Source organism: Rhinolophus ferrumequinum, chromosome 11 (assembly GCF_004115265.2).
Source record: "Rhinolophus ferrumequinum isolate MPI-CBG mRhiFer1 chromosome 11, mRhiFer1_v1.p, whole genome shotgun sequence".
NCBI lineage: Eukaryota > Metazoa > Chordata > Mammalia > Chiroptera > Rhinolophidae > Rhinolophus > Rhinolophus ferrumequinum.
Window position 1 is genome coordinate 43,776,757 of NC_046294.1, and position 26,512 is coordinate 43,803,268.

Consider the following 26,512-nt stretch of genomic DNA (forward strand, 5'->3'; position numbering starts at 1 on the left):
TTTGCCTGCTGGGAGGTCTGCCCCTCTCTCAGGTGAATGCCAGGCTGATATTTCAGCCCCTTGTACTTGGCACTTTCTTGTATGTTGAGAAGCTCACATGGGCCCTGGGAGGAGGCCAGTGGCTCAGACATTCTTATCCTGGAGGGAGGAGCAATGATCCAGAGACTGGGAACACCCGCTCCCTCAGGCCAGGGCAGGTAGCAAGTTTAAATCTAGCTGGAAGCATTTATGAGGAGAGCCCCAACTAAGCTAGGCCCAGCTTCCTCCTACAGGCACCTGCCAGGAGCTCGAGTTCCCGCTCCCTCCTGGGAGTGTCACAGGGGCATCTTACTTTCTTCTTGACATCTCCACGGTTCTACATGAATAGAATAAGAGGCTGTATCGTGACTTTCAGAATTAAAATGCATAAATGCACAAGCAGTGTGAGGAAGTCTTGAGGTGCCAAAACGATCTAGGAGTTCTAGTGGGCCCCAAGCCCATTAATGAGATTTCATTCTCAGGTTTGCAGAAAGAGCCAGTAGGATGGTGGCTGCACGAGGAGGGCTTCAGGCCTCCGGTAGATCAGACCACAGAGGGGGTCACGGCTGCATGAGGAGAAACAACTCGGGGGGTAGGCCTTGGCGCTGTGTGTGTGCCCTGCAGCAGAGCAGATGCAGTGTTCCCCGGTGCTGCCTGCAGCTTTTAGAGAGACCTTCACGGGGCGGGGGAACAAGCTGTGCCATGCAGCCCAAAGGACAGGACCTAAGCCCAGGGAGGAGGTAGGTAGCTGGGGAGAGAGCGAGGACTCCTAGGAACCCCAACCCTGGTGGGGACTGTAAGGAGAAGCAGTGGGTTCCCATACCCAGAGGGCCCAGAACTGCAAGGCCTACCTGTGTCCATCTGTCTCTTGTCTGTCCATCTGAAGGCGTGCCGATGCTGTCCGTCCAGCCCAAAGGGAAGCAGAAGGGCTGCGCGGGTTGCAACCGCAAGATCAAGGACCGCTACCTGCTGAAGGCGCTGGACAAGTACTGGCATGAGGACTGCCTCAAGTGTGCCTGCTGCGACTGCCGCCTGGGCGAGGTGGGCTCCACCCTCTACACCAAGGCCAACCTCATCCTTTGCCGCCGCGACTACCTGAGGTGGGCCTCCCGCCGCGCCACTCGGCCCTTCTTCTCAGAAGCCCCATCCTCCAGCGCCCAGCATGGCCCACCCCACCCTAGACCCACTACCCCAAGTGTATGGCCTGTGTGTGCACTCATCCCAGACTGTCCTTCCCCTGGCCCTCCGTCTGCCCCAGCCACGCCTTTAACTCCTGGGCCTCAGTGGCCAGCACAGGTCCTGGGCAGGCATTTATAACCGCAAGCACCTGAGATGAGTTTCCCTGGGGCACCAGCGTGGCCCTGCCCCTGCCTTTGTCAGGTGCTCCTGAGCCACTCTGTCCCTGGAATCTGGGAGGGGATGCCTCAGAGGGGCTTCCAGGAGCAGGTGGGGAAGCTTTGATTGCCCTGGGCCCTCCATCCTACCTCTCCCCAGTACCCAGCTCCCCCACCTTTCCAGGAGGGTCCTGGGATTAGATACCGCAATGCCTGGGAAGCCCAACCCTGGGAGAAGGACCACTGATGTTGGAGCTGAAAGACCTGGATTTGGACTAGCTCTGAGCCTTTTGGCTTCTACCTTTCTCCGAGCCTCAGTTTACTCCTCTGTGAAGTTGTGAAAAGAATAAGGCTTCCTACCTTGCATTCCTCAGAGCTCTAACCCACCCTCCCCACAGCCTGGATCCTGTTCCCTGGGGCTGCCTCCTCCAATTAACCCTCCCTCAGGCCACCTATGACATCAGCAAGGCTGGAAGGAGGCCACAGAGCAGGGGCCTTGGCTGAGACCCAGCACCTGCATTTGGCTTTCACGCTGGCTGCCGGGTGGTGGCTGGGCCTTGTGGAGAAGAAAGGCCCATCGCATTAATTAATAGGTCAGGCAAGGGCTTCTTGGGGCACCCTCTGCCCAGGTGTGGGCATGTTGGGGGGTGGGGTTATTAGCAGAGGCTCCCCTGCTTCTCTGAAGAGCCTAAGATTTACCTGCCTGCACCTTCTCTTTTAATTTCTGCCTTGACAGGAGTTGTTTCTGTTTTTCAAGTGGTGCAATTCACCAGGCTCTGTGACTCAGTGCTCCTGGCTGGGGCTGGAGGAGGGGTTAAGGCAGGGGTGCTCCTGCGGACTCGGCCCTCCATGAGCTGGAAAGGGCCTCCCAGTCTGGAGGTTTAGGACATCACCTGGAGGCTGAACCTACCAGGTTGGGGGAAGTGGCAGACCATCTGATGAGTCCACAGGATGTGGAGAGGGAGGGCCATAGTGCGGGAGGGGCTGGTCAGCAGAGCTGAAGCTCCCATAGCCATTCTGGGCCCTGCTGGCTACTGCAGCCTGAAGGTATTGTCCTGGGCTCTGGCAGAGGTCAAAGAATGACTGTGGGGCCAGGTAGGCCCGTGGGCCAGGGTCGGGGAGGGACTTCCTTGAGCAGCTCAGCCCCAGAGAATTTCTGTCCAGAGCTTGTCCCCTCAGCAGCCTGCTCATTGGACTGGTGGCAAGAAAGGCCCCTCTTGGCAGGCAGATGCTATGGCCCAGCCTTTGTCTGCCTTAATCTGAGCCACCAGGCAGCTCGGACTGATGAATACTGGAGTCAAGCTCGTCTGCAGGCGCCTGAGCCTGAGCTGGACAAATCAGGGATGAGAAGGGCTTCCCACTTGCCTCGCAGCCCCCTTGCCTCACTCGGGGCTTGCTCGGCCAGTGAGTAGAAAAGAAGCTAGGACTGTGAGGGATGCACACGCTTGCTGGCTCAGACCACTGGAATAGCCAGCCAAGATTGGCTTGCATGGGGGGGAGCAAGCTCCCTGTTCCTAGAGCTTTGCAACCAGCAGTTAAGAGAAGGGTTGTCTGCCTCCAAGAGGCATTGTGCCAGAAGTCCTTAGAACTTTCGTTTGACATCAATCCTGATTTTGAAGTATCTTTGAATAGGATCCTCTAGTCCAGCATCCGCATTGCAAAGAAGGATAAACTGAGGTCCAGGGAAAGGAAAAAGGGCCTTAGGGTAAGTCACACGGTGGGTTAGTAACTGAAAAAGACCTCCTCATAGGGTTGTCAGGATTAAAGGAGTTGATCTTTGTAAAGCCCTTAGAACAGTGCCTGGTACATAGTAAACGCTGTATAGGTGTTGACTACATGAGTTCTGACTGAGAGTTTACCAAAGGTTTCACAACAAGCCTGTGAAGGTTGTATTTCAGTCCAGTTTTATAGTTAAAATAAGTGAGGCTCAGAGAGACTTGATGTCTTGCCTGAGGACACACAGCCCGTGAATGGCAGACTGTCTCTAAAATCTGGCTTGTGTGAATCTGGACTCCTGCTCACAACCCAGCCGAGTATTCTCCTGGTGATCGCAGCTGCTTGAGGAACCCCAGTAGGAACATAGCAGGGGGCCTAGTCAGCCCAGCCCTGGGTAGGCAGTGTCAGCTGACCCCGGAGCCCCTACATCCCCTCCCTGGGTGGATATGCCCCTTTCTCTAAAGCCTGATTTCATAGTAGAATTCAGATGCTGCTATCTGTGCTACTATCCCCTTGTCCGGGCCCACATTCTAGGCCCACAGGAATGGGAGACAGGTGCGGTCATGGGTGGAGGCAAATCCCCTGCCCCCCCCCACCCCAAGCTCCCTAGCAGGCTCCTGAGCCCTCTGCACCCTTCCTTCGGCAGGCTTTTTGGCACTACTGGAAACTGTGCCGCCTGCAGCAAGCTGATCCCAGCCTTTGAGATGGTGATGCGGGCCCGGGATAATGTGTATCACCTTGACTGCTTTGCCTGCCAGCTCTGCAACCAGAGGTGAGTGAGTGCTGGACCGGTCGCAGACCCAACATACCCACCAGATCCCAGCTGACTCCTGCTGGGACAGGCCAGAGTCACCGTGGAGGTCTGCATGCCAGTGTGGGTTCTGTGTGCGCATGGCTGCACGTGTATGCTGTCCTGAGCACGCATGTGCATTCTATGCATGCCTAAGCCCTGTAGTTCAGTGTGCATGCTCCAGTGCTGTGTGTGCATGTTTGTGGGACATGGTTCTGTGTGAATGTAATGGACAGGGGCTTGCGTGAACTTACTGTGTATGCACAACACTGAGTGTCATGTGCATGTTTGTATTTTTAAATGTCCATGTCCACATGGGCATGTGTACATGATGAAATTAATATGAAGGTGCACATGAGTTTCTAAATTTCCATGTAGAAATGGAGGTATGTGTGTGCTTGGTATGCATGATGAGTATGCATGTGCACACGTTTTAAACGTGCATGTACACGGGTTCTGTACACGTGCCCTGTGCCCTTGTGTGTGTGCCATGTGCATGTGCATGCATGTATGTTCTAGTGAGCAGGGTTCACAGACCTGGAAGGTGAATTCCCTTCAGGGAACAGCCCCTCACTGCTGACCCCTGTCTTGTGATTCTGTTTCCAGCCCAGCCTCCTTTCTGGTCTTCTGGCCCCTGCTCAGTGCCCCAGCCCTGTGGGAGGCCCCAGGGACCTGTGGAGCCAGAGCCCTCCTGGCTGGGGGCCTAGCACCAGAAGGCAGACCCTTTTCTCAGGAGCCCCCAGTTCAGGAAGGAGCTCATACAAGTATTCCCAGGGCGAGGTATAGAGGAACGTGCAGAGTCTGGCTGGGCTCTGGCAAAACCCACTGCTAGGAGGGCTCGGTGAAGTTGCATCGCCACCTGGTGGTTTTCCTGGGATCTGCTGGGACCAGGCCTGTGACCCTGGGGTACCACTAAAGGTCTCTGCCACCCTGGGGACAGTTTTTAGGGAAGGGCTTCCAATACTTGAGGAGGACTGGGGGACTCAAGGGGGGGTCAAAGCAGAGCCTTCTTTGGGCGGGGGAAGATGATGGGACAAGGTCGTTTCCTTCTGGAAGGATGCTCCAGGAAATCCACAGATTCTGTTTAGAGAAAGAGTACCCTTCGCTGAGCCACTCTCTTAAGTTGGGGAGGGAAACAGAGGGATGGAAAAATGAACCATTTTATCCTTTCCTCCATCCCATCTCTGCCTGTCTCCCCTCTGCGTCTTTCCCTGTTTGTTTTTCCTTCTCTCTCCCTTTCCCTCTCTGGGACTGGGGTAGGTTATCAGCCCCTTCCCGTCAACCCCGCCCCTCCAGGAGGGGCCTGACTGTGGAAGTCCTGTGGCCCAGGCTTGTCTGTCTGCCCTATATCCTGGGCTGCAGGGCCTGGCCAAGATCTGGGCTGACCCAGGGACTTTTGGGGAACCCCTCTGGAAAGATCAAGGAGCAAGCTCCTCAGGACCTCACTTCCCACATGTCCACCTCCCTGCTGGGTTGGGTCCTGTCTGGAGCCCCTACCACCCGCTGGGACCCCTCCATGGCCTCTTTCTCCTGCTTGGATTTTCCAGATTTTGTGTGGGAGACAAATTCTTCCTGAAGAACAACATGATCTTGTGTCAGATGGACTATGAGGAGGGGCAGCTCAATGGCACCTTTGACTCGCAGGTTCAGTAATGCCCGGCGCCTGGCCTCCAGGCCCGTCTGTCCGTCTGCCCGCCCGCCCACCCACCTGGCCGGCCAGCCGCTCTCCTGCCGATTAGAACGCCTCCATCCTCGATGGGAGGGATGGCCCTCCTCCGCGCTGCCCGTCTGTGTGTGACCCCTCCTGGGGCCGGGCGGGGCCTGTACAGTCTGTCTTCTGTATATAAATGGGAACATTTATTTTATGAGAAATGTAATGCGATTTTATTACTGGCGTGGATTAAACTTATGAATGTTTCCGGGAGGTTACTCTGCATTGATCACTGACATAGACCTGGGGCCCCTCCCCTCTGCTTGGGAGTGGGCAGGGCCCTCCCCTTGGCCCTTGGGACGGGGGTGTCCAAGTGGGCTTTCGAGAGAAGAAGCTGGACGAAGGGGACAACCCCAAGTACCCCACAGCCAGAGGTGGGAACTGGGGTGTCCTTCCCTTCCCCAGCAGAGCAGGCCCCCAAGATGAAGAGAGGCAAGATGAAACCCTCCCTTCCCTAAGGTCCTGTGTTATATCCCCCCACTGAGACCCCCACCCCGCCTGCCCAGTGACCCAGTTCTGACCTTGACAGGACCCCAAATCCTGAGCCCCCTCCCATGAGTACCATCCTGAAATCTATCTTTACTTTCAGGGTGATGGGCAGCGATTGCTGTCTCCTCCCAGCAGTTTGGGCCCAAGCTGGGGCCTGGCTTTCTCCTCTTCTGGGTGAGTGAGAACAATCCTGTTCCCCTGTAACAGCCCACACAGGCTGGATGCTTTCGTTCATTCAATTGGTAAACCTTCATCCACTCTGTCTCAGGCCTGTGCTGCAAGCCCCAGACCTGACGATGAATCATGACTCAGACACAGTCCGTGCCCTTGAGGAGGAGGGAGAAAGCCAGGAAAACAAACAGAGCAACCACCGGGAGGGCAAACACTGTAGGGAGACCTGGGACGGGCCAGTTCCCTCCAACAGACACAGGACCACTTATGCTGACTCTGGAGAGGCAGAGACAGACAAGCCAGTGTATACACTGTCAGGTACATGTGCTGGCTGGCAGGGGAGGTGGATAAATAAATAGACGGATGTGTAGGCAGAGATAGGCAGGGACAGACAGGCAAGCTGGCAGGCACTCAACTCAGACCAGAAGATAGCCAGACAGGCAGATACCCAGAGCCTTTTCTGTCTACTGGCTGAGGCAGGGTAGCAGGCATTCTGTCTTGTGTTGGCTACCGTCACAGTGCCAAAAACAGAGACTGGAACTGAAAAGATATCACTGAACAGTATTTTAAAAGGGCTCCTTGAGTCCAAAGCCTAGACAGGGAAGGCTGTATGGACAGGCTCTTCCCAAATCAGGCCCCTTGCTTCTCCTTCACCCAGGACTGTTTTCATCCTGGCCACGGACCAGAGCCAACTTCTGCCTGCTCCTGAGCAGGGGATTGGCTGCCAGGGCGAGACAGGGCTGAGACCTCACGTCACCCTGCCCCCAGGCCTGCTCCTCCACTTTGAGTGAAGTAGGAGGATGGCTGCACTTTTGTGGGCACTTGGAGAAGGCCACATCTCCACATTGTGGTTCTGGGGCCAGTGGCCCTGTCTGTGGGGAGGATTGCTAGGGCGAAAGATCTTGGGGTCAGAGTTCTCAACTTTGGGACCGCCTCCTGTGAAGGAACTGCACCCATGTGTGTGAGAGAAAAGAGAGGCAGAGAGCCAGTTGGCCCAGCTGCTGTGGGTACTTGTGTGTGACATCAACTTGGGGAGCTGTCGGTACGTGACTATGTGAGATTCTGAATGAGTTTGAGCGCGTGAATTTGAGGCCTGCAGTCTGTAATGAGGAATTTTCCTTGCTTAACATGGAAAAGCAAATTATTTTCCTGGATTATAGCAGAGCTGCCCAATGCCAGACCCTGCCTGGGCCCTTAGGTCTCAGAGGGCTGTGTCTACCCCAAGGTCCCCAACTCCTGACTTCAGAGTTTGCTGCAGAAAAAGTTGTAACCCAAGTTAATTACATGCTTATCGAGAGATAACGGAGCCACTCGAATGCAGTTTCTGGGCAATTACAATTGTTTCCAACAGAGTTACCATATTGCAGCCATGAAATAACATGTCATTTTGCAGTAATTATGTAATTAACTTGTCTCACCACTCTAGGTTGCACAACAATTAATTCACTCACAATGAGATAGACTCAAAGTCAGGCAGCCAGACTTTGAAAGCCCCCAAGAGCAGCACTGACCTTCGAAGAGGACCCCAGCCCCACTCAGCCCACCCCAGACCTTGCCAGGGGTCTTCCTCAGCTCAACATGCCATGGGGCACGCCAGGTCCAGCATCGTGCCCCCACTTATTACTGTCTCACCATTCTCATCCAGGAAATGGGAATGGTCTATTTCCCAGGGCAGCCATGAGGCCGAGATCTACACTGAAGTGCTGTGCTTCCGTGAGTTGGGGTCGCCATTCTGGACATCATGAGGTTCTGCGTAGGAGACCCTTCACCCAGGAAGTCTCTGAGCAGTCCAGAACTGCCCCCAAGAAGGGCCCACACAGACCTTGCCTTGGCAGGTGTGGAACCAGTAGCAGGGAGGGGAGAGAGCAGAGAGGGAACCAAGTTCTCTCTGTAGCAGAGCAGCTGTGGTGGGGCTGAAAGGGCTCCATAGCTCCTGGAGGTCAGGAACTGTGCACCTGGAGAGGATTTGCAGCCCCCAGGGGAACCGAGGAAAAGCCGGACTGTCCCCCACCCCCGTGAGAAACCTGGTTAAGTACAGAGCATGAATGATCCTCGCCTGGCCCTCCTTAGGGCTGCAGTACCACAGAGGGTTGGGGTACACGGGAGCCAGGGCTGAACATGAACCGACAGCGGCTGCCACAGCTCGATCCTCATCCTGGAGAGTGTGGGTGGTGAGGATTTATACTGTAAGTATGTACCAGTCCCCTTTTCCTCAACCAGCCTGGGGATCCCATCTCCCCTTCTTCCTTGGTGGCCTGGTATTAGCGATACCCTAACAAGAGGCCTGAGACCCAGGGAATATGGCAGCTGCTTATACCCCCACCACTTGGTCTGAAGCTGGACCACATAGTCTGTGTTTGGAACGAAGTTTGGTTCTGATCTTGACACTGCTGCAGGGCCCAGCATGAACTCCCACATGGTCTGCTCTTCTCCTGGGACGGGTCCCAGACACTGCTCCACTTAAGACAGGGAGGGGCCATGGGCAGAATCCACGGGACGCTCCAGCCTGGGAAACTCATCTCTACGTGGAGGTCATTGTTCTCTCCCTTAAAACTGTCCGAGATAGTTAATGGCCAGACTGACTAAATCTGATGCTGAATAATTCCTAGCACCACCCATGTGGGAATACCGCCACCAAGTGAGGGTAGGCTGAGGAAAGCTGCTTTGTAGCTGTGGTGGAAATTCCAGTGAGACAATGCTGTCAGTCTGCAAGTTGATATTTAGCTATATATTACTTCTAAAACTATAATTGCCTAAAAATGATATAAAGATGAGTTGGTCCAGAAAAAGACAAATACTTGGTTAAGTCTGGTTTATCATGAGAAAATAATCAGATCACTCAGTCAAACACACACACACACACACACACACACGGTCGTGTGCTACAAAGCAGGGCAGAGGCAAGGGGTACTTTAGTATGAAACTGTTGTGGGTGCTGTGTAGGCCCCGATTCTCTGAGCTCACATGCTCTGAGCCCAAAATAAATAGCCTGGTCCCCATATTGTCCCACTGGCACTGGGTTTTTCAGAGCTTGTGGCCTTTGCAGGGAAAGTGTGAGCCCTCAGGGGCTCAGAAGCCCTTTGGCTGCCTGTGGCACCTGGGTTGGGATCTGTACTCCCTCGATCCCTTGCCTTCTCTGGAGGCACAACCAGATTCCAGAGAGGAGCTGGTGCAGGGGCTCCACCTGGGGCCAGATTTATAGACCCTCACCTCCTGGGTCTGCTCTGTGAGCCTTGCTGGGGCCGGGGTTTCCTACAGTTCTGGCAAGAACAGTCTTGTCCTCCAGAGTCTGAGGGTGGTAAGGGATTGAGGCAGATCTCGGGCCACACCTGCTAACGGGTCTCCCTGCTGCACCCGAGGAGTGTAGGGACTCGCCCCACAGGGTTCCGTAGGATCCTCAGAATGACCCAGGCTCCCATTCTGCCTCCTTCCCCATCTGCCAGCACAGATCAGGGACCAGAGACAGCACACTTACCTGAGACAGAGAGAGAGGGAGAGATGAGAGGAAGAGAGGGGGAAGGAGGGGAAGAAAGGAGAGGGAGAGGAAATGGGAGAGAAGGGGTGGGTGGGGATAGGGAGAGAAAGAGAGACAGGTGGAAAGAGATGAGACAGAGGGCAGGAGAGAGAGAGAGAGAGAGAGAGAGAGAGAGAGAGAAAAGAAGGAGGATGAGGAGAAGAAGGTGGAGAAGGAGAAGGAGAGGAAGAGGAAGAAGAGAGGAGAGAAGAGAGAAGAGAATGGGAAAAGGGTCTGGGAAGATTCTTCTAACTGTAGGGAAGGTGAAGGGTAGGGCAGCCAGGGTAGCAAAGGGCAGCAATGTGGCACGGTGCTGGTATGTGGCCCAGGAGCTAGGTTACATGGGTTCAGACCATGGCTCCTCCATTTGGCAGCTGCACAGCCATGGGCGGCTTACTTAGCTCTCATCTTACAGATGAAGAGTGTCCTCATCTTTACAGGGGGAATACTGATAGTACCCACTTCTCAGGGCTGCCCTGCGCCTCAGCTGACTCATCACATGGACAGCACTTATTCACAAATGCTCTAGCTCATGGTAAACACAGAACATGTAGTTTCTGCTGGAACATTCGCTTTATACAACCAGCACAAGGTCTGCTGGTTCTGAGGCCTGGGCCCCTCCCACAGGAGGCCTGGGCTCCCCACAGCACCCTCTTGCCTCACCCACCGGCTGTCCCTGGGCGTCGGTGTACGCTCTCCAGGAAGGGCACTGCGCCTTGGGACTAGTGGGTGACAAACTAAGCGGGCTTTCATAAAAATATGGCTCAGCTGTTTAAGCTTCTCCAAAACTCTTCTGGGGAGGTACTGTTTTTATCATCCCTGTCACTATGGGGGCTACTGTCATCATCCCCATTTTGCAGGTGAAGAAACAGGTTCAAAGAGCTGTTCTAGTAAGTAATAGAATCTGAATTTGAACTCTGGCCTAGTCCGACTCCAGATTCCATGCAGGTAATTCCCAAGTGAAACTGACTCATAAAGGCAATTCCACAGTGGAAGGATCTGGGAGTGCAAGGTAGATTTTACCTATGTCTAAGCCATCCCCCAATGAGGGCTTGGTCCTGGGGTAAGGAGGACCCCTGGGCACTTCTGTCCCTCATTGCACATCCAAACTGAGCCTGTTCCTGGACCTGGCCTATGCTGGGTGCTGAATTGAATATGCTATTACAGATGACGTAGTGACAGGCCGTGCCAGTGGAGCAGTGGTCCAACCTCAGGCAGCTCATCCAAACCCTGGGCTAGAGGTTTCTCAGTAAACAGGCGCCAACACATTATCATTCATTCAATCAGGAAGCCAGCCTGTCAGTCAGTCAAGACAATATGAATCAATGCCTGCTACATGCCAAGCTGATGCTGGGTGCTGAGGAATGGAGAGCCAGTGGAGAAGGCAGACAAGGTCCTTCTCCATGTGGAGTTTATAGCCTAAAGGGGGAGACTGACGAAAAACAAACAAATAGAGCAATAACAAGCTACAGATAGTGCTGAGTGGTGGTGAGTGGCTGGAGGGAGGCCTACTCTGGACAGTGGAAAGGAATGACCTTTTCTTGCCCACTTTTAGAAATCATCTTATCCAATAGGCTCACTTTGGGGAAACCGAGACCCAGAGAGAAGTGAGGGCACACTGGAGCCAGCCTGGGTTGGGAGCCTGGCCTCCTGGCCCTCAGCCTGGCCCAGGGCTCTGTCTCCTGCATCCTAAAACTTCATTCCAGGCAAGGATCCTGCTCAAGCACGCAGTGCATGGAAGAGAGGAAGCGTTGCTCAGCACTGATGCCTGCTCAGTGCTTATCTTCTTTGTTTTCCAGGTTAATAAATATTATTTCTTAAAATACCATAAAATCAGGCTTGGGTTCTTGGCTGCCATCACCAGTCTCCCTGCCCCATAATGCCACTAATTTGGTACACATTGGCTGGATCCACAGCTTCTGGGGATTCTAGCTTGATTGTCCTGAACACTTGGAATTACTGCTCTTCACAGAGGATGCATCAGGAAAGTAGGTTTCTCTGCAGACTCCGCATGACCAGTTTTCCAGGTAAAAAGAGGATTTGCTGTAAAAGCAGAAATTGGCAATGCCCAGAGGGCCATGGGCGATGGGGCTGGCACGACCAGCCCTCCTTTTCTTCCTTTCTGGACTTCACTGCCTTCAGCCCGGCTGGTCTGTTCTAAGCGGGGAGGAGCTCTGGGTGGAGGCTCAGCCTCAGGGCTTCTAACAGACCTTCCTGGCTCCCAGGGTCCAGCGGGGGGCTGTTGGCTGTGCCTCACTGGGCTAAAGTGTGGGGGCTCCCGTCTGCTGCCAACAACATGCCCTGTAGGCGCCCGTTGGAGGAAGGGCTGTTTTGTCTGGCTTCTGTGACACCACTCCATGTTTCATCCTGGGCTTTCACGCAGGGCTATGGATTTCCAGGATCTGGCCAACAGTCGAGCCCCTCACTCCTAGACTGGGGAGGCCACCATTCACCCCTGGCCTCTCACAGTGAAGGAGTGAAGGGGACTTTGCACAAAGTAGGGTTGAGGTGGGCACTGGTTCTAGGTGGACCCTGGGCCCCCTTCTCCAAGTTCACAGGCTGGCTGCCCCTCAGCCTGCGGCCCAGGAGGCCAGGCCCTGTCCTCACCCCTCCCCTGCACCTGTGCACTTACTTAGGGCCTACTGGAAAGTAATCCCTATGTTCATTAAGTGAGCGCTCCTCCTGCCCCTCTGCTTTCATTAGAGACAAGAGAGCTAATTGCAAGCCCGAAGGCCCACTACAGGCCATTTGAGAGCTGACACAGCCCTTAAAATGATTTAAAAATCCCGTTTCCCTGCAATGGAATGGGCTACCCTTCCCTATCCGTTAAGGCTAATTACTACAACTTCCCATCTAAAGAGAGACCCTGCTCCTTGCCCTCCTACCCGCCCTACTTCAGGCAGAGGCTCCTCATAGAAGCCTTTCCAGGCTGCTGGGAAGGGAGGCCATAGAAGCATCACAGGCTCTTCTCCCTCCAGTCAGATGTCCCAGTGAGTTCAGGAAGGCTGGCAGGGTAAGACGAAGAATAGGTGTTGAGGAAGAGGGAGAAAGGGAAAACCAGTCCTGACTGGTGTCTGCCAGCCCCTCTGGGGCCTCAGTGCTGCAAAACATCCCTGCCCAAATCCAAGGTTTCAACACACCTTGAAGGAAGGGGAACCAGATCAGGGCTGCGGAACGCTTTGGAGCTCTCCATGGTCCTGGAGTTTTCTAGCCCCAGCCCCTTGGCTCATGAGCAGGTGCGCAGAGTAGAAACGGTAGTGGAAAGCACCTCCAAGTATTATGAGGTGGCTTTTGCCTGAGAAACAAGAGCTCACTACCTCCAGAAGCAGCTTGATCCTACGAAGGGAGGACCCTGCTCAGGCCCTCGGACTCCAGGAAATAATGTCAACCCTGCTCTTCACTGTGATCCTTCCCGTCTGCTCGTCTGGGACCTGCAAGGTGGAAAAACCAAACTGAAAAATCAGACTATCTGAAAAGGGGCAATCTTAATTTCAGCATGTATGTAAGTTTGTTTCATTTCAAAAATACAATTTTATTTTGCACTTAAGATATTTATTTTAAATCACAGAAGAGATGCTGTAAAATATTTTTCTTTAACTTAGGGCTCCTGACTCCATCTGGCTCTGCTTCCCTGTATTCATTGAGAGGTTTTACTACATAACCCGTGAAGTCCCTCCCCCTCCTACATTCTGGGAGCCCTTGAGTCCCCTCCCAAGGGACATGGGATGGTTGGCTGTAATTGCATACTCTCTTCCCAGCCCCACCAGCAGTGGATGGTACCAACATTTAACTCATAACCACGCCCCATTAAAGTGAGAACATAAGGGAGGGGGGAAGTGACGTGATCTGTCCTGTTTGTGACCCCAAGGCCTCCAGAGTGTAAGCCCTGGACCCTCATCCAGCCAACCACAGGTCAGACTCTACCTTCCACTACTGGCTTTGTTTCTGGTGACCCTCACCACTAGCAGTGCTTTGCAGAGTGAGACAGCATATTCCTATGTCCCCTTCCTGCATTCTCCAAGTTCTGTATACCTTCAAGTTCTGTCTTCTGATTTTTACAGGGAAACAAGCAAGAATAAAAATACCGTACAGAGGAAGGGGCACAGATTCCAGAGTCCCACAGTATATGTCGGTTCCAGGCTTCTGACCCCATCTGGGTGGTGATCCCCATTAAACTTCTGGTTACCTTCATTTTCTAGGGAAATGCTCACATTTCCACTTACCCTCACTGCTCATCATAGCCCCAATGTCCAGCAAAATAATGCCCTGAGGCCTGAAGAGACTTTAGAGGGCGCAAGTATATCAGGGGCCCCTTGTTCCCTCTGGGCAGTCCAGCGCCTCTGCGTTCTGTGTTGCAAGCATGCCAAGCTGTGGGCTGCCCTCACCCAAGCCCCACTCTGTCCCACTTCTGCGATTTGACCCACTGTCTGCCATGCTCATCCTCCCTTTTAGGATAGTTCAACGGTCCTTTCCTCAGAAGCTTTTCCTGTCTCCCAGGCTTTGCTTTTCTCCTTTCTTTCTGATGCTCTGTCGTGACACTGATCACACTGAGTTATGGTTCCTGACTCCCCACCTCTCTGTGAGAGGTTTGGAGGGCAGGGACTGTGTGTAGTTTCATTTGTATTGTCCTTGCTTTAGATATTCAGCACACGTTAGGTGGATAGAAAGGTAGATGAAAAGAGAAATGGAAGAAACGTGCGGGAATGGATGAAAACCAGTCTCACTTGTTTTCTGCCTAGGCCAGTAGACGTCCATCAGGGATGTTTTGTGATGTCTTGAACTTTTCACCAAATACAGTAGCCTGAGGTCACAGGTACGTACCCTCTGGGAACTTACCTGCAACAGGGCCAATGACAACTCCCTTAATAGAAATGTTTCTGCTTACTAAAGCTACACCTTCATTGTTATATTGTGTCTCACAACCTCCCTGGGAATGTACAGGCTAATATCCCCACTTTACAGGCGAGGAAATACAACCCATTGTAATGTAGCTAGGCGATACATAGGAGAAGATAGAAGTCAGCTGTTCCGCATTTTGGGACAGGCTAGCGCTCTGTGGGATCTCAGGTGTACATCATCAGTATAAGCCAGTCGTGGTCAGAATGAGTGGATGAATGTCATGTTGTGAGGACTCTGAAGAGGAGGTGGCCCATATGACAAAAAAATATGAGAGAAGAGCAGATATGAGTTGCTTCTTGCAGAGGAAAGCTAGAGATATGAGGGGCAGCCTTACCGGTACAGGGGGGATGTCTGGAACTTGACTGGTTGAAACAGAAGAGGGGACATTGGGATGTGGAATGGGATTGGTGTTGAGGTGGGGAACAGGAAATTGGAAGCTGAGCAGAAGAGTTTAAGCCTCTATGTACAAGGCAATAAGAGAGTTATCATAGGTTCACAGCAAGACAAAGTGCACAAGTCCCGTGTTTTCCAAGCCATGAATCTCACGGACACTTTCGATATTCGCTTTCCGGCAGGCACACAGAGAAGCTCACTGGGCATCTCTAGTCAGAGCTCTACCTATGCAAGCAGAGCGACAGCGTGCAGTGGAGCAAGAGTACCAATGAAGAAGGCTTTTGGTGGGTCAGGTTGGAGCCCAGGAAGCAGAATGGGGTTATCTGAGCTGGTCCAGGATTTATCTAGGTGGAGACATGAGAGAAGATACTTCAGGCTGAGACAAAAGCAGCGCAAAGGCCTAACGGTGGGACTGTGCTTGGGGAGCTCCTGGAAGAGCAGGTGGCCAGGTGTTGCTGGTGGGGAGGGACCTGCCAGAAGTAGGGAAGGAGGCTACAAGTAAACGGGTGCCATTCATGGAGATACTAGATGGTCTCTGTCTTGTGGGCACAAGACACATGATTGCGGTCAGGGGGCGCCCTTCACTGGGGAGAACTCCAAGGCCTGATAGACCAGACGGTTTCAGCAGGTGCAGAGTTCAGCACAATGAGAGACGTTTTTAAATGCCATCTCTGCCAAGGAATAATAATGCTAATTAAAAGTAGCCACACTCTTGGCTACAAGTTGAGCATGACATGGCCTAGGGCAAAAGCCCTGTGGCTGGTCGCTAGTCACTGGCTATCAGGCTACCGTTATTTGGTGAAAAGTTCAGACATCACTAAGCATCCCTGATGGATGTCTCTTGGCCTAGGCAGAAAACAAGTGAGACTGCTTTCATTCATCCCCACATCTTCCTTCCATTTTTATCTACCTTTCTATTCACCTAATGTGTGTTGAGTATTTAAAGCAAGGGCAATACAAATGAAACTACACACAGTCCCTGCCCTCCAAACCTCTCACAGAAAGGTGGGGTGTCAGGAGTCATAGCTCAGTGTATCAGTGTCATGACAGAGCATCAGAAAGGAGAAAAGGTGACTAACTCAGCCTGGGAGACAGGAAAAGTTTTCTGAGGAAAAGGGCCGTTGAACTATCCTAAAAAGGGAGAATGAGCATGGCAGACAGTGGGTCAAGTCGCAGAAGTGGGACAGAGTGGGGCTTTGGGTGAGGGCGGCCCACAGCTCGGCGTGCTTGCAACACAGAACGCAGAGGCGCTGGAGGAGAAGTGGCCCGGCTGCTGGCAGGGGTTCTCATGCTGGACTGGGGAGATGGGCCTTTATCCTTGAGGCAACAAGGAAATGTCAGAGCTTTGTAAGAGGAATAAGGACATGATCAGATCTGCACTCTGAAAGCTCATTCTGGAGTGATATACAGTGTGAATCCCAGGGAGCCAACACCAGGGGTGGGGACACCTGCGGTTTCAATTGCCCAGGTGAGAAATGAGTTTTGCATGGCTTGCTCTTCATGAGCCCCTGCTGGGCAATTTTATTTTTATATCCATTCAAGAAAAAAAAGTATACTAAAACCCTCCTGGGGATGCAGCAGTGAAATGCTCCCCCCTGCCACAGCTTATAAGCTCTTTTCAGAAAACCCAGCCTCTCACATCTCCTCCCAAAGACTTTTACCTATGCCCTGCTCTTAGAGCATCTCCATTAGAGAATAAAATGGCCGAAGGAAAGGTTTTCACATCGGGCAAACAATTTCTATGCGTTGAGATAAACTGTGGCCACCTCCTCTGCCCCCATTACCAAGGCAGACATTTGGGGCTTGTGGAGAAATGAATAGAGAATGGTGCCAATATCCCAAATGACTCAGGTGGGGGCATTTTCTGCGAATGGAGGACCCTGTGAAACCAGGATCAGAAGTGAGTCAAACACTTCCTTAGCACAATAATTCTATTTATTGGAGAGAAATAAAAACTGGTATACGAGGAGGAATATGCAGTCCTCTGGTGGGAATCAGCTTAGCTGCAGTGGTGGGTTTCTCTTTGGTAAATTGAGGAGGAAGCAATGCACGTCTGGTTGAGAGACTGAACTAGAGCCAAAGCATGAACGTCTTCCTCTCACCAGGGACCATCTACCCGAGACCCCTCTCTGGTGGACATTTGCTTGACTCCCAACCTCCATTCCACAGGTGGTCAGTCTAAATCAAACGTGTGTGGCTGGCATCTATTATTGGCCCAGGTATTCACGTCGTCCTGATCAGACGAAGGACTTGTGAGTGTATTCTATGACTGGAAGAGAGGTTTTCTGTATTTCTTTTTGTGTGTAAATAAGGAAACAGGTAGCCCTATTTACCACTGGAATCACCTTATGAATACTGTGGGGACAGAGCCCCAGAAAGCAGGTTCCAGGCCCTCAGCCTCATGTGGAAAGGTGCTGGCTTGAGTAGTAGATGGCCATCAGCTGTAACCAGTTAGCCCATTGGCCACTAATATAAACTGCAGTGGCTGAGCTAGCAAGCTCTAGGATTGCAGTTAGCAAGGGGTTGGTTGGTTGGCAGAGAAGCGCATGGCAAGCTGCAGATCGTGTGGCTCCTGCCTCCTGTGTCTTCAACCCAGCCGCCAGCGAGAATATAATGGTATGAACCCCCTTCCATGGCTCCATGGGTGTTCCTTTTTGGCCTCACCATATCCTGCGTTCTTACGTGGGGAGAGGGACCAGAGGACCTGCATGACAAACACAAAGGAAAGAAACCTTAGAGTGAAGCTGATACCCAGGAAAGCAGAATGAAGGAACAGAAACTATGGCTTCATTAAGCTGCTGGTAGTAGGCACTCGGGGCCTGCCCTACTTCTGATGTCTTTGTTCTTCAAGTCTAATCTTTTTGGCTCCATTTCAAAACAATGAGTCTGAACCTTGGAGGGTAGGAGTTGTTGTAGAGGGGCGTGACCCCTTGCTACGAACCTTCTGGCCAACCAGGCTGCATTACCAGAGTACAGTGTATAAAATGTGGAAGGACTTACTCTGCGCTCTCCTGGCCAGACCACCTGTGGGCTTTGAACTTCAGGGAGAAGGTCCAGGACAGCAGAGAGAAGGGAGACTTTGGTAATGAGGAGCATCTGCAGCAACCGGGCTTATTTACCCTGCAGAGAGCAGCTCGGAGCCATGGTTTTCCTGGCTGTGGAGGAGAGTGGTCAGAAGTAGGGGTTTGGGTCTGGCAAAGTGAGGTTTGGTGTCAGGTGCTGTTGCTTTCATCTATGATCTTGCCTAAGTTGTGTCACATGTCTGTGCCTCAGAATCCCACCACTTCACAGGGATATTAGGCTAAATGAGGTGATGCATGACAGGCGCCTACTACTGTGTGTGGCATATAGTAGTTCCTCAATTAGTATCAGGTACTATTATGATTATTAGTTATTAGCTGAATGGCTGTCATGGGGAGAACGAGACTCTGGGGTGGTTCTAGGAAAGAGCCAGAGACTCCATAGAAGGACAACCCTTCTCATTATTAAACTGCTTCAGTGCTTGCGAGCTTCCCAGCCCAGAGGTATTCAAACAGGCTGAAAGACCCCTCCCCAACTCTAAGGGCCACCTCCAGTTCTTAGCCAGACTTTTGGGGTCCCTTCTACTTTTGCCCATGACCGTCAGTCGGGCTGTCCAATGGGCATTTATTTCAGTCCAGAGCAAAGGAAATGGGCAGATGGAGTGGTCCTGGCCAGTGTCTGCAGAGGAGGTTGCAAGAACTCCTTCTTGTTTCATCTCACTGCTCAAACAAGCCCTCAGAATTCCTCTTTCTAAGCACAAGCAGCAGGATGGAGACAGGGATGAGGGCAGGAAGAGGTGGCTTAATAAAAAAAATCCCAATAAAGCTCTGCAGCTCCTGGCAGTCAGGGGTAGGTAGGTCCTGGGCACAAGCCTTCCTTAGACCCACCCACTGGGGGGCCCTGACTAATATTCCTGGAGCCCGCACCTGCCCCCGGCTTCATTAATGATGCTGAAGGGGCTGAGAGGTCCGAGGGGGCTCCCCAATGCTGCCTGACAATATTGCTGAGCTGCCCACACCAGCCCCATCCCAGCACATGGACCCCCCACCCCCATTCCAAACCCTCTGCTAAGGAATGGGTTTGATTCAATCAGCCATTTGCCTGTGGGATTGTCCGGGTCAACTTATTATGGGCAGTTGCCAGCTCCAGGGAATCAAGCAGCTCTGGCGTGGAATTTGGAGCAAAGACTATTAAAGAGCAGCAGAGAGGTGTGGGATGAGGTTCTGTTCCCCCAGAGCAACCAAACCCAGGGAGGCTCCTGCGAGGGGAGGCTCGGCTAGAGTAGGTAAAGCAGGATGGAGGCAGGGCCCACAGAACCGTGCTGCCCTGCTGATCAGAGCTGGCCGCCCTCCATCCGGAGCTTCTGTGGGACAAGCCTCAGGCTTTATTCCCTCTACCTACCCCCTATATAAAGCACAGTGCTTTACCGGAGTTTGGCTGAGAAAGCTAAGTATGCCAGTTGAGACAGCCAGACAAAAGCCTAATGTGGGGACCCGGCCCGGAGTGCCTCAGCCCTCAGCTGCTACAAAGGAAAGGAAAAGGAGTGCGGACTTGCAGTTCAGCTTAAAAAATAAACCCTGTGAACAGGGCCAGCCCCCCTTCTTCCTCTCGCTTCAGCATTAGCAGGAGGGGCTGAAACATTTGGTCAGAGAGAGAGAGGGGGGGAAAAAACCCTAAGTGCTTCTGCTTCCTTTTTTTGCCAAATCATGCAGAAGATGCTGGCAGCTGCAAAGATTCAATTATGCACAATGCGAAAAATCATTACAAAAATAATGGCACTCGAAAAAAATGGCCTCTCCAGAAATGGCGTGGAACAATAAATCCGTTAATTAGCTAATTAATATTCAATTGGGGTCAGTGGGCTTAATAGAACCTTTCTTGGAGACCCAAGAAATTCTAAACTGCCGCAAGGCGCCTGCCCACTGCCATTATCTCCAGCAAACAGGCCCTTATCGGGGCGCCAGCTGTCCCTGAACAATGCGGGCCCTTATCAGCTGGGGCAGCAGCCCTGGCCGCTTGCTCTGGTTCCCTCCGCCCAGAAGAGCACGCAGCCTCTTGGTAATTGATATATGGCGCAGCTTTGTCTGAGGCTGTTTGCTCTGCTGGTATTTAAGGCAGTACTGGCCTGCTGATTGATTGCCATTGGCCAAGCTTCTGCCGACAGTGACAATCTGTCAATGAGGGACCAGCCAATGGCAGCAGCTCACAGTCTTAATGGATGCCCTGGCCGTCTGGGCCAGGCTGGAGGCATGGCACGTGGTAACATGGGCTGCTTGGGTTTAACTTGAGTTTTGTTGCCCTCCTCAAGTGGGAACCCAAGCCCTCATCAACTTGGGCATTTACATGGGTGGCCAGCATTCCTCTCTTGCTTTGCTGGATCAGCCTCTGGCTACTGTAAGAGTGGTCCATGGACCTGCAGCATCCATCACCTTGGAGCTTGTTAGAAACGCAACTACTTGGGTGCGGCCTTCGTTCTCCTGAATCTGAATCTCGAGAAGTGGGGCCCAGGAATCTATGCTTCATCAAGCTCTCTAGGTGATTCTGATGCACACTAAATTTTAAGAAGCAGTTCACAAGATCAGAGTTCGCACACCTGGCAGTGTTTTAGAATCACCTGGGAGGGATGGAATTAAATACACAGATTGCTGGGTCGTGGGGGGAATATAAAGTCACTTTTCTCTTACTCGTTGAGGTAGGTGCCCTGAGCTCTGGTGGGCACCCTGGGAACACTAGGACTTGCCAGCAAAGAGGCAGGAAATAGGCTGCCATGGTCATGGTCCATCAGGGGTCTTATCCAGAGTGGAACAAGCCTGCACACGTCCAGCAGTGTAGACAAGCTCTGGCTATACAGGTTTTAGGCTCCAGAAACCCACTTGGGAGCCATTAGGTGTTCAGAATGCATTTCTACAGAAACGATGTCCGTGTGGGAGGATGGGTCCCGAGGCTAGCCCCTGGATGCTGTGAGACCCATAACAGAGCTATCTCAGTACAACTCCTTTGTAGGAAGGGCCATAGGATGGGGAAGGGAAGAGGAGGGTGGAAGGGGAACTTATCTATTCTCTTTCCAAAGCTGACAACACAGCGTCATGCCTTGGCTACTTTCTGAGTGGGCAAAGTTTCCTCAGTGTCCTGCATTCCATCCTGCCTCGTCTTCTCTCTACACCCTCTGGACTACCCTCTATCATTGCAGTCTCTCAGGCCTGCCCTTCCATATTGGGCTCAGAGTCCCATAGCTCTGCCTTCTCCCTGCCTTCCCCCAGTCCAGACCTACATGTTCAGAGTCACAAGCATGCAAGGGGCAGCTTGGTGGTGTCTCTACATGTGAAAAGCAAGCTTGAGTCACTGAGGGAGAAGGACTTTAGAGGGCCTGGATTTGGAGCCAGCCCAGGGTGAGGAAATAGGGAGAATCCCCACCTTGATCACACTCCACCTGCTCTCAGATGCTGCCTAGAGTCACGCAGTAGGAACTGGAGGCCATAGGTAGGGGCAAACACCAGGCATACCCCAGTATGGGCTCAGTGCCCCTGATCCCATGCAATGGGGGAGGAATCTGTCACTGGGCTTAGCAATAGGAATTCAGGGCTGTGCTCCTCTGAGAAGCAAGGCCAGGTGCAAGGAGGGCTGAGCAGCAGCAGGTGGTAGGGCCCCAGCCACAGGAGCTAGGAGTGGGGCTGGTGGGGCAAAGCTGGTCTGAGCAAAGAGCAGCTCTAAGCTTAGGAACCTGGCATCCTGGGCAGGTGACCCAGTGGGGCCTTGAGCCCCATAACAACTTAGGATGAAGTGATTAGCCCGGGAGTCCAAGGCAAGGACCAGATGTGATTACTGAGTGAAACCAGAGTGACACCTCCTGGGCCACACTGAGGCCACAGGTGGGGTTTAGTGGCCGATGAGAGAGAAAGGAAGGAAGCCCAAGGAAGCAGCAACTGGCTAACCTGAGCAGTTTCTTTGTCTCTAATGTGACTCAGCAGCTAGGGCTCAATGAGCTGGTCCTCTCAAGTCGTTTTGGTTTTGAGGTGTAGACAAGTGTTAGGTGTTTCTGGAGCTGGCCTGGCCGCGTGCGGGAGCTCAGCCACCTGCTCTGCTCGGCTCGCCTGTCAGAGTCACCAGCACTCAGCGTGGGAAGGAGCATAGCCAATGCTCAGGGTCCCAATCAAATGATCTTTCATCGGTGTCCTCCCTGGGGCTCTCGGTGCATCAAAAGGCTGTCGGAGAATATCAAAGCTAGTATCCATCATCCTTCACTCTGCTCAGTTACATGACTGCCTTTTTGATGTATTAACAAACCCTAATGAGAAAAATCACCTTGTGTTGAGTAAGCAAAGCATCGACTTGAGAACCCAGGGATTTGCCTAGGTCCTAACCCACCAACTGAGTCATGAGCCTCTAAAGCTGCCCAGAATCCCAAAACAGTGCCTTCCTTCTCCCACCTGTGTGCGCACCCATGACTTTTACCCTTATGGGGCTTCTTGGTCCCTCACTGAGCAAGTCTGCTCCTTTGGACAACCTGAGTTTGGCCCATGTCACCAAATCTTGGGATTGGAGGCCAAAGGTCGGCTAGAGTCTTGGCTCCGTCCTCTTTGGGGAGTGAACATGTGATTCCAGGTCCAGGGTGCAAGTCAGTCCAAGAGCTGAGCTTGCTCCCAATGTCCTTTGCCACCTGTCCCTGAATTACCAGGACTGCACAAGTCAATCCAAGAGCAAGACACCTCAATCTTCTTTTCCCAGATTAAATCTGTTCCGGTTATGTTTCAGAAGGTGACTGGATGCTGCCCATCCCCCACCCCCAGGAGAGGCTCCTACGCCAATTGATGGTGGGACAAAGAGAAAGAGAGTGAGAGGCAGTGACAGAACAGAGACATGGACAGAGAGACTCAGAGACAGACTTGGGAGAGGGGACCTCGAGGGAATGGGTGATTTTATGTGAAGTGACGGGGAGTTCTAGTCACTGGTTAAATTATCTGGGACTTTCCTTTGGCTGCCGCAGAGACTTCCTGTGTCTATGATGACAGTTTCCAGGACAGAAGTGGTGACAGGCAGGGACCCTGCAGGTTTTCCTGAATCCAAATCCCTGTTCTGGTCTTGAATCTCTGGTTTCCTGTGAGCCAAAGTGGGTGAGCAGGGGAAGAGCTGAGCTTGCTCCCAATTCCCTTTGCCATCTGTCCCTGAATTACCCGACTATTGGGAGTCTCAGACCAGTATCCACTCCAACTAGAAAAGGAAACTGAGGCTGCCCAAGCACACAGCATGCATATCGAGTCAGGGCGACACTCCAGGAACCGCCCTCCACTTTCACCTTTCGCTATCTACCTGCTGCCAACCCCCGCACTCCTCTCACCTGTCTCCATTGCGGGGGAGTCCAGGGCCCACTACCAGGGAAACGAAGTCTCCGCTCACCTGAAAAGCAGGAGTAGGAGGCCCTGAGTGTGCCTGTGGAGTTTGGAGCTCCTTCAACTTCACGACTAATTGCAGAGAGGCAGTGGGCGGGCTCTTGGCAAGCGATTAACTGTCCCACTGCATGAATAATTTGCATAGAAAATGCTTTATTTTGGCAATCTATTAAAGGGCCCACAGTGCTGTGGCTTATCTCAGTCTCACAGCACGGAGAAGGCTTGGCTATCTCGTTAAGTTCTGTTGATGCATAACAATTTGAAATGGGCACAAGCTACTATGACATTTAAAGATGCCTTCACTTAATTATATTACACAAACATGGGGTTGTTTATCCTTGGGAATAAAGTCTTTTTGAAGTCAAAGTTGGCATATGCATAAAGGAGGGCATTTTAACTGATTTTTCAAGAGGGGGCCTCCTCATTTCAAACTTGTGGGGTTGCATTTCCCTAGGGCCTCGTAACACAGAGGGTTCTATGGCTGAGATGCAGACTTTGAGATTGGTTCTCTTGTTCTTCTTCTTCTCTGGGGGTGGCCTACAGTTTGGCACTTAACACAAAATTGTGGAAAGAAAAGCTTATTAGAGCGAGGAAAAGATATTCTCTGTGTGACCTTGGCTGGGCCCCTCCCCTTCTCTGAGCCTCTGTTGCCTCATGTGCAACACGTAGGGTGAGACTTTCCTGCTCTAAGGCAGTCACTGGCAAACCCCAGTGTATCTCTGCTGTCTCTTTGCCACTCAGCTTGTTGACTCTGTAAATGAAAGTACAGCCTCTTTCTAAAAAGCCAAAGGAAATTCAAGGTCCCCATCATACTCTTGCTCAGGACTGGAAACATGCTGGAGGAGGGAGATGAGGAAAAGGAGGAAGGGGCTTGCAGCTGCAGCCAGCATTGGTACGGTTTTACTCTGCCAAGCCAGAAAGCCCCAGGAGACTGCAGAGCTAGCAGCCTTGCCTCACTTCCTTGAAAAGTAGGAATTGGGTCCTGGCTGGAGGGAATGCAAGGAGAGCCCTGGGGGCATTAAGAAATTCTCTGAAGGCCTGAGAAGGCTGCCTTGCACACAGGTGCTCATGGAAAAGCTGACAGATGCTAGCTAGCTCTGCACCTCAGAGCAGAGACCAGCGCTGCCATGGGAGAAGCTCTGGACACAAGGTTAGGTGGCCTGGTTTCTGACAGGGTAGCGTCTTTAATGTTTCCAGTGACAGGGCTGCCTGAGTAGGTCATTCAAGAGAAAAAGATGCAGAGAAAGGAGAGCACTGTCCAGGGGCCTGGTTTCCAGTTTCTGTGTTCTTCCTGGATTCAAACTTTCTGGAAAATAGTCTTTCATCTCCCCTCCCACTCCCTTTCTTGCCCCTGTAGGACTGAGGACTGCACTCTTCCCAGCTTGTGGTCAACATGCTCCTGCTTCTCCCTCTTCCTGGCACTTAAAATAATGTATTTGTGATTAATGGACACATTATCTGTGATTAAGTAGCGAGACAATTCCCATTCCATTATGATTTCCTAGAAATAAAATTCTGTTAAAATAAGTGAGAGAGTATTAATTAGCATTAATAGTTAACTTTATGTTTAACTGATGTGTACCACTTTAAATAATACCCAGAGATACTCCGAGATGCCATTAGGTGGTTCCCTGGCTAGTCTTTGCCATCAATCACTGTCTGCTCTAACAAGATTGTCCCCAGCTTTGAGTAAAATGAATCCACTGAGTATATAAACCTTGAGTCAAAACCTTCCTGGTGGTTCTAGAAAGAGCTCCATCTCCAAATGTTAGCCCTAGACAAACAGTGGAGGTGAGAGAACTCACTGTTAAGCCTGTACCATCTGGATAATAACAAGCAAAGGTACCACATACTGCACAGCTGTTCTGTACCAAGCCCTGTGCTAAGCACTTTGTTAGGTTAAACCACAGGAAATTAGTATTTTTGTAGTTCAAAAGTAGCCAACTGGTGGCAATTTTATATGGTTCAACCTAATATCTCATTTAATTCTTATCAGACCCTTACCATTGATACTACTCTTTCCATATTACGCATTAGGAAGTCAAGGCACAGAGAAATGAAATAATTTACTTAAATACAGAGCAAGTAAGTAGGGCCAGGTACTATCTTTGGAAAACCAAGAGCTCTGACTCCGTAGGCATCTAGCCCTCACATTTTACTCATTACCAAAATGTTCCCGTAGCATTTCATATGTTTCAATCAACAAATGTTGCTAAACTGAACCTGGTACACACTGTGTGCTCGATGTATGTTTATTAAGTAAACGTAAGAGTAAAGAACTGATTACACAGGTGCCTGAGGCTCTAATATCAGAATGGTGTACAGGAATGGTTGGCCAGATACTGCTGAGCCATTGAACACTCGGCTGAGATCCTCACGTTCCCTTCTCCCAATCTCATCCCCCTGCCACTACCAAGTTCATTCTCAAATATGAGGCCAGACATGGCTGGAGCAGGATAGGGGGAGGAGGTAGACCCAGAGGTACATGGCTGTCAAGGCAGAGCCCTAGGACAGGGGATTATTTGGAAGAACAGGGGAATGGAGAAGAGAGTGAGAAGAACCATCATGCCATGAGCCACCGTGACTAAATTCTCCCTGGATCTGGATTCCCCCATCCGGACCAGCTGCAGACAGGCTATAAAATGTCCACTAATATCAGACAGTCCTTGGACCACATCTACTTCCGGAGCACTTGGACTCCTTGCTCTCTGAGTCCTAGGTCTATCTCTGGGCTCAGGTCAAATCTGCCCTTGCACAGCCACCCAAACCTCAGCTTCTTCTCTTCTCTTAATGTTGTCCCATGACAATGGCCAGGGGCTGAGGTTGGGCACCCTCAGTGACCAACTGGAGAGGAAGGGAAAGGCATGGGGGCACTGGTATGGCAGCTCCAGAGGGCGCTCCAGGGTCCCATGCATAGTATGAATCAATGAGTTGGACTATAATTATGTATTTATCCATTCCGGTCAAACATAACTAAGAAATCAAAAGCTGTAAAATGACACATAGCTGTACAATAATTATAGCTACGCTATTGAATCGCTTCCAATAACAAGAGATGAATATAGTGTA

At 51.8% G+C, this 26,512-nt stretch overlaps 1 protein-coding gene and 1 long non-coding RNA gene across 8 annotated transcripts in view; one reads left to right on the plus strand and one right to left on the minus strand.

The window, feature by feature from the left end:
* LMO1 (LIM domain only 1) overlaps window positions 1–5,645 on the plus strand; it is a 51,217-nt gene extending 45,572 nt beyond the window's left edge. For all 5 annotated transcript variants that reach the window (XM_033120634.1, XM_033120633.1, XM_033120632.1 and 2 more), the window contains 3 exons: window positions 905–1,118; window positions 3,715–3,840; window positions 5,406–5,645. In XM_033120634.1, coding sequence (XP_032976525.1) covers window positions 913–1,118; window positions 3,715–3,840; window positions 5,406–5,511 — 438 coding nt within the window. In that variant the 5' untranslated portion in view covers window positions 905–912 and the 3' untranslated portion in view covers window positions 5,512–5,645. The remainder of the gene's footprint in view (window positions 1–904; window positions 1,119–3,714; window positions 3,841–5,405) is intronic.
* Window positions 5,646–13,074: 7,429 nt separating this feature from the next.
* On the minus strand, window positions 13,075–23,574 carry LOC117030900 (uncharacterized). 3 transcript variants are annotated; one of them, XR_004424454.1, is made up of 4 exons: window positions 23,451–23,574; window positions 21,989–22,341; window positions 17,700–17,739; window positions 13,075–13,174 (listed from the first exon to the last, which is right to left on the minus strand). It is a non-coding gene; the product is annotated as an uncharacterized LOC117030900 (long non-coding RNA). The 3 variants fall into 3 exon arrangements; XR_004424452.1 differs by lacking the exon at window positions 13,075–13,174 and having other exon boundaries at window positions 17,680–17,739; XR_004424453.1 differs by lacking the exon at window positions 13,075–13,174 and having other exon boundaries at window positions 17,680–17,739; window positions 21,989–22,258; window positions 23,451–23,564.
* Between the last annotated feature and the right edge of the window lie 2,938 nt (window positions 23,575–26,512).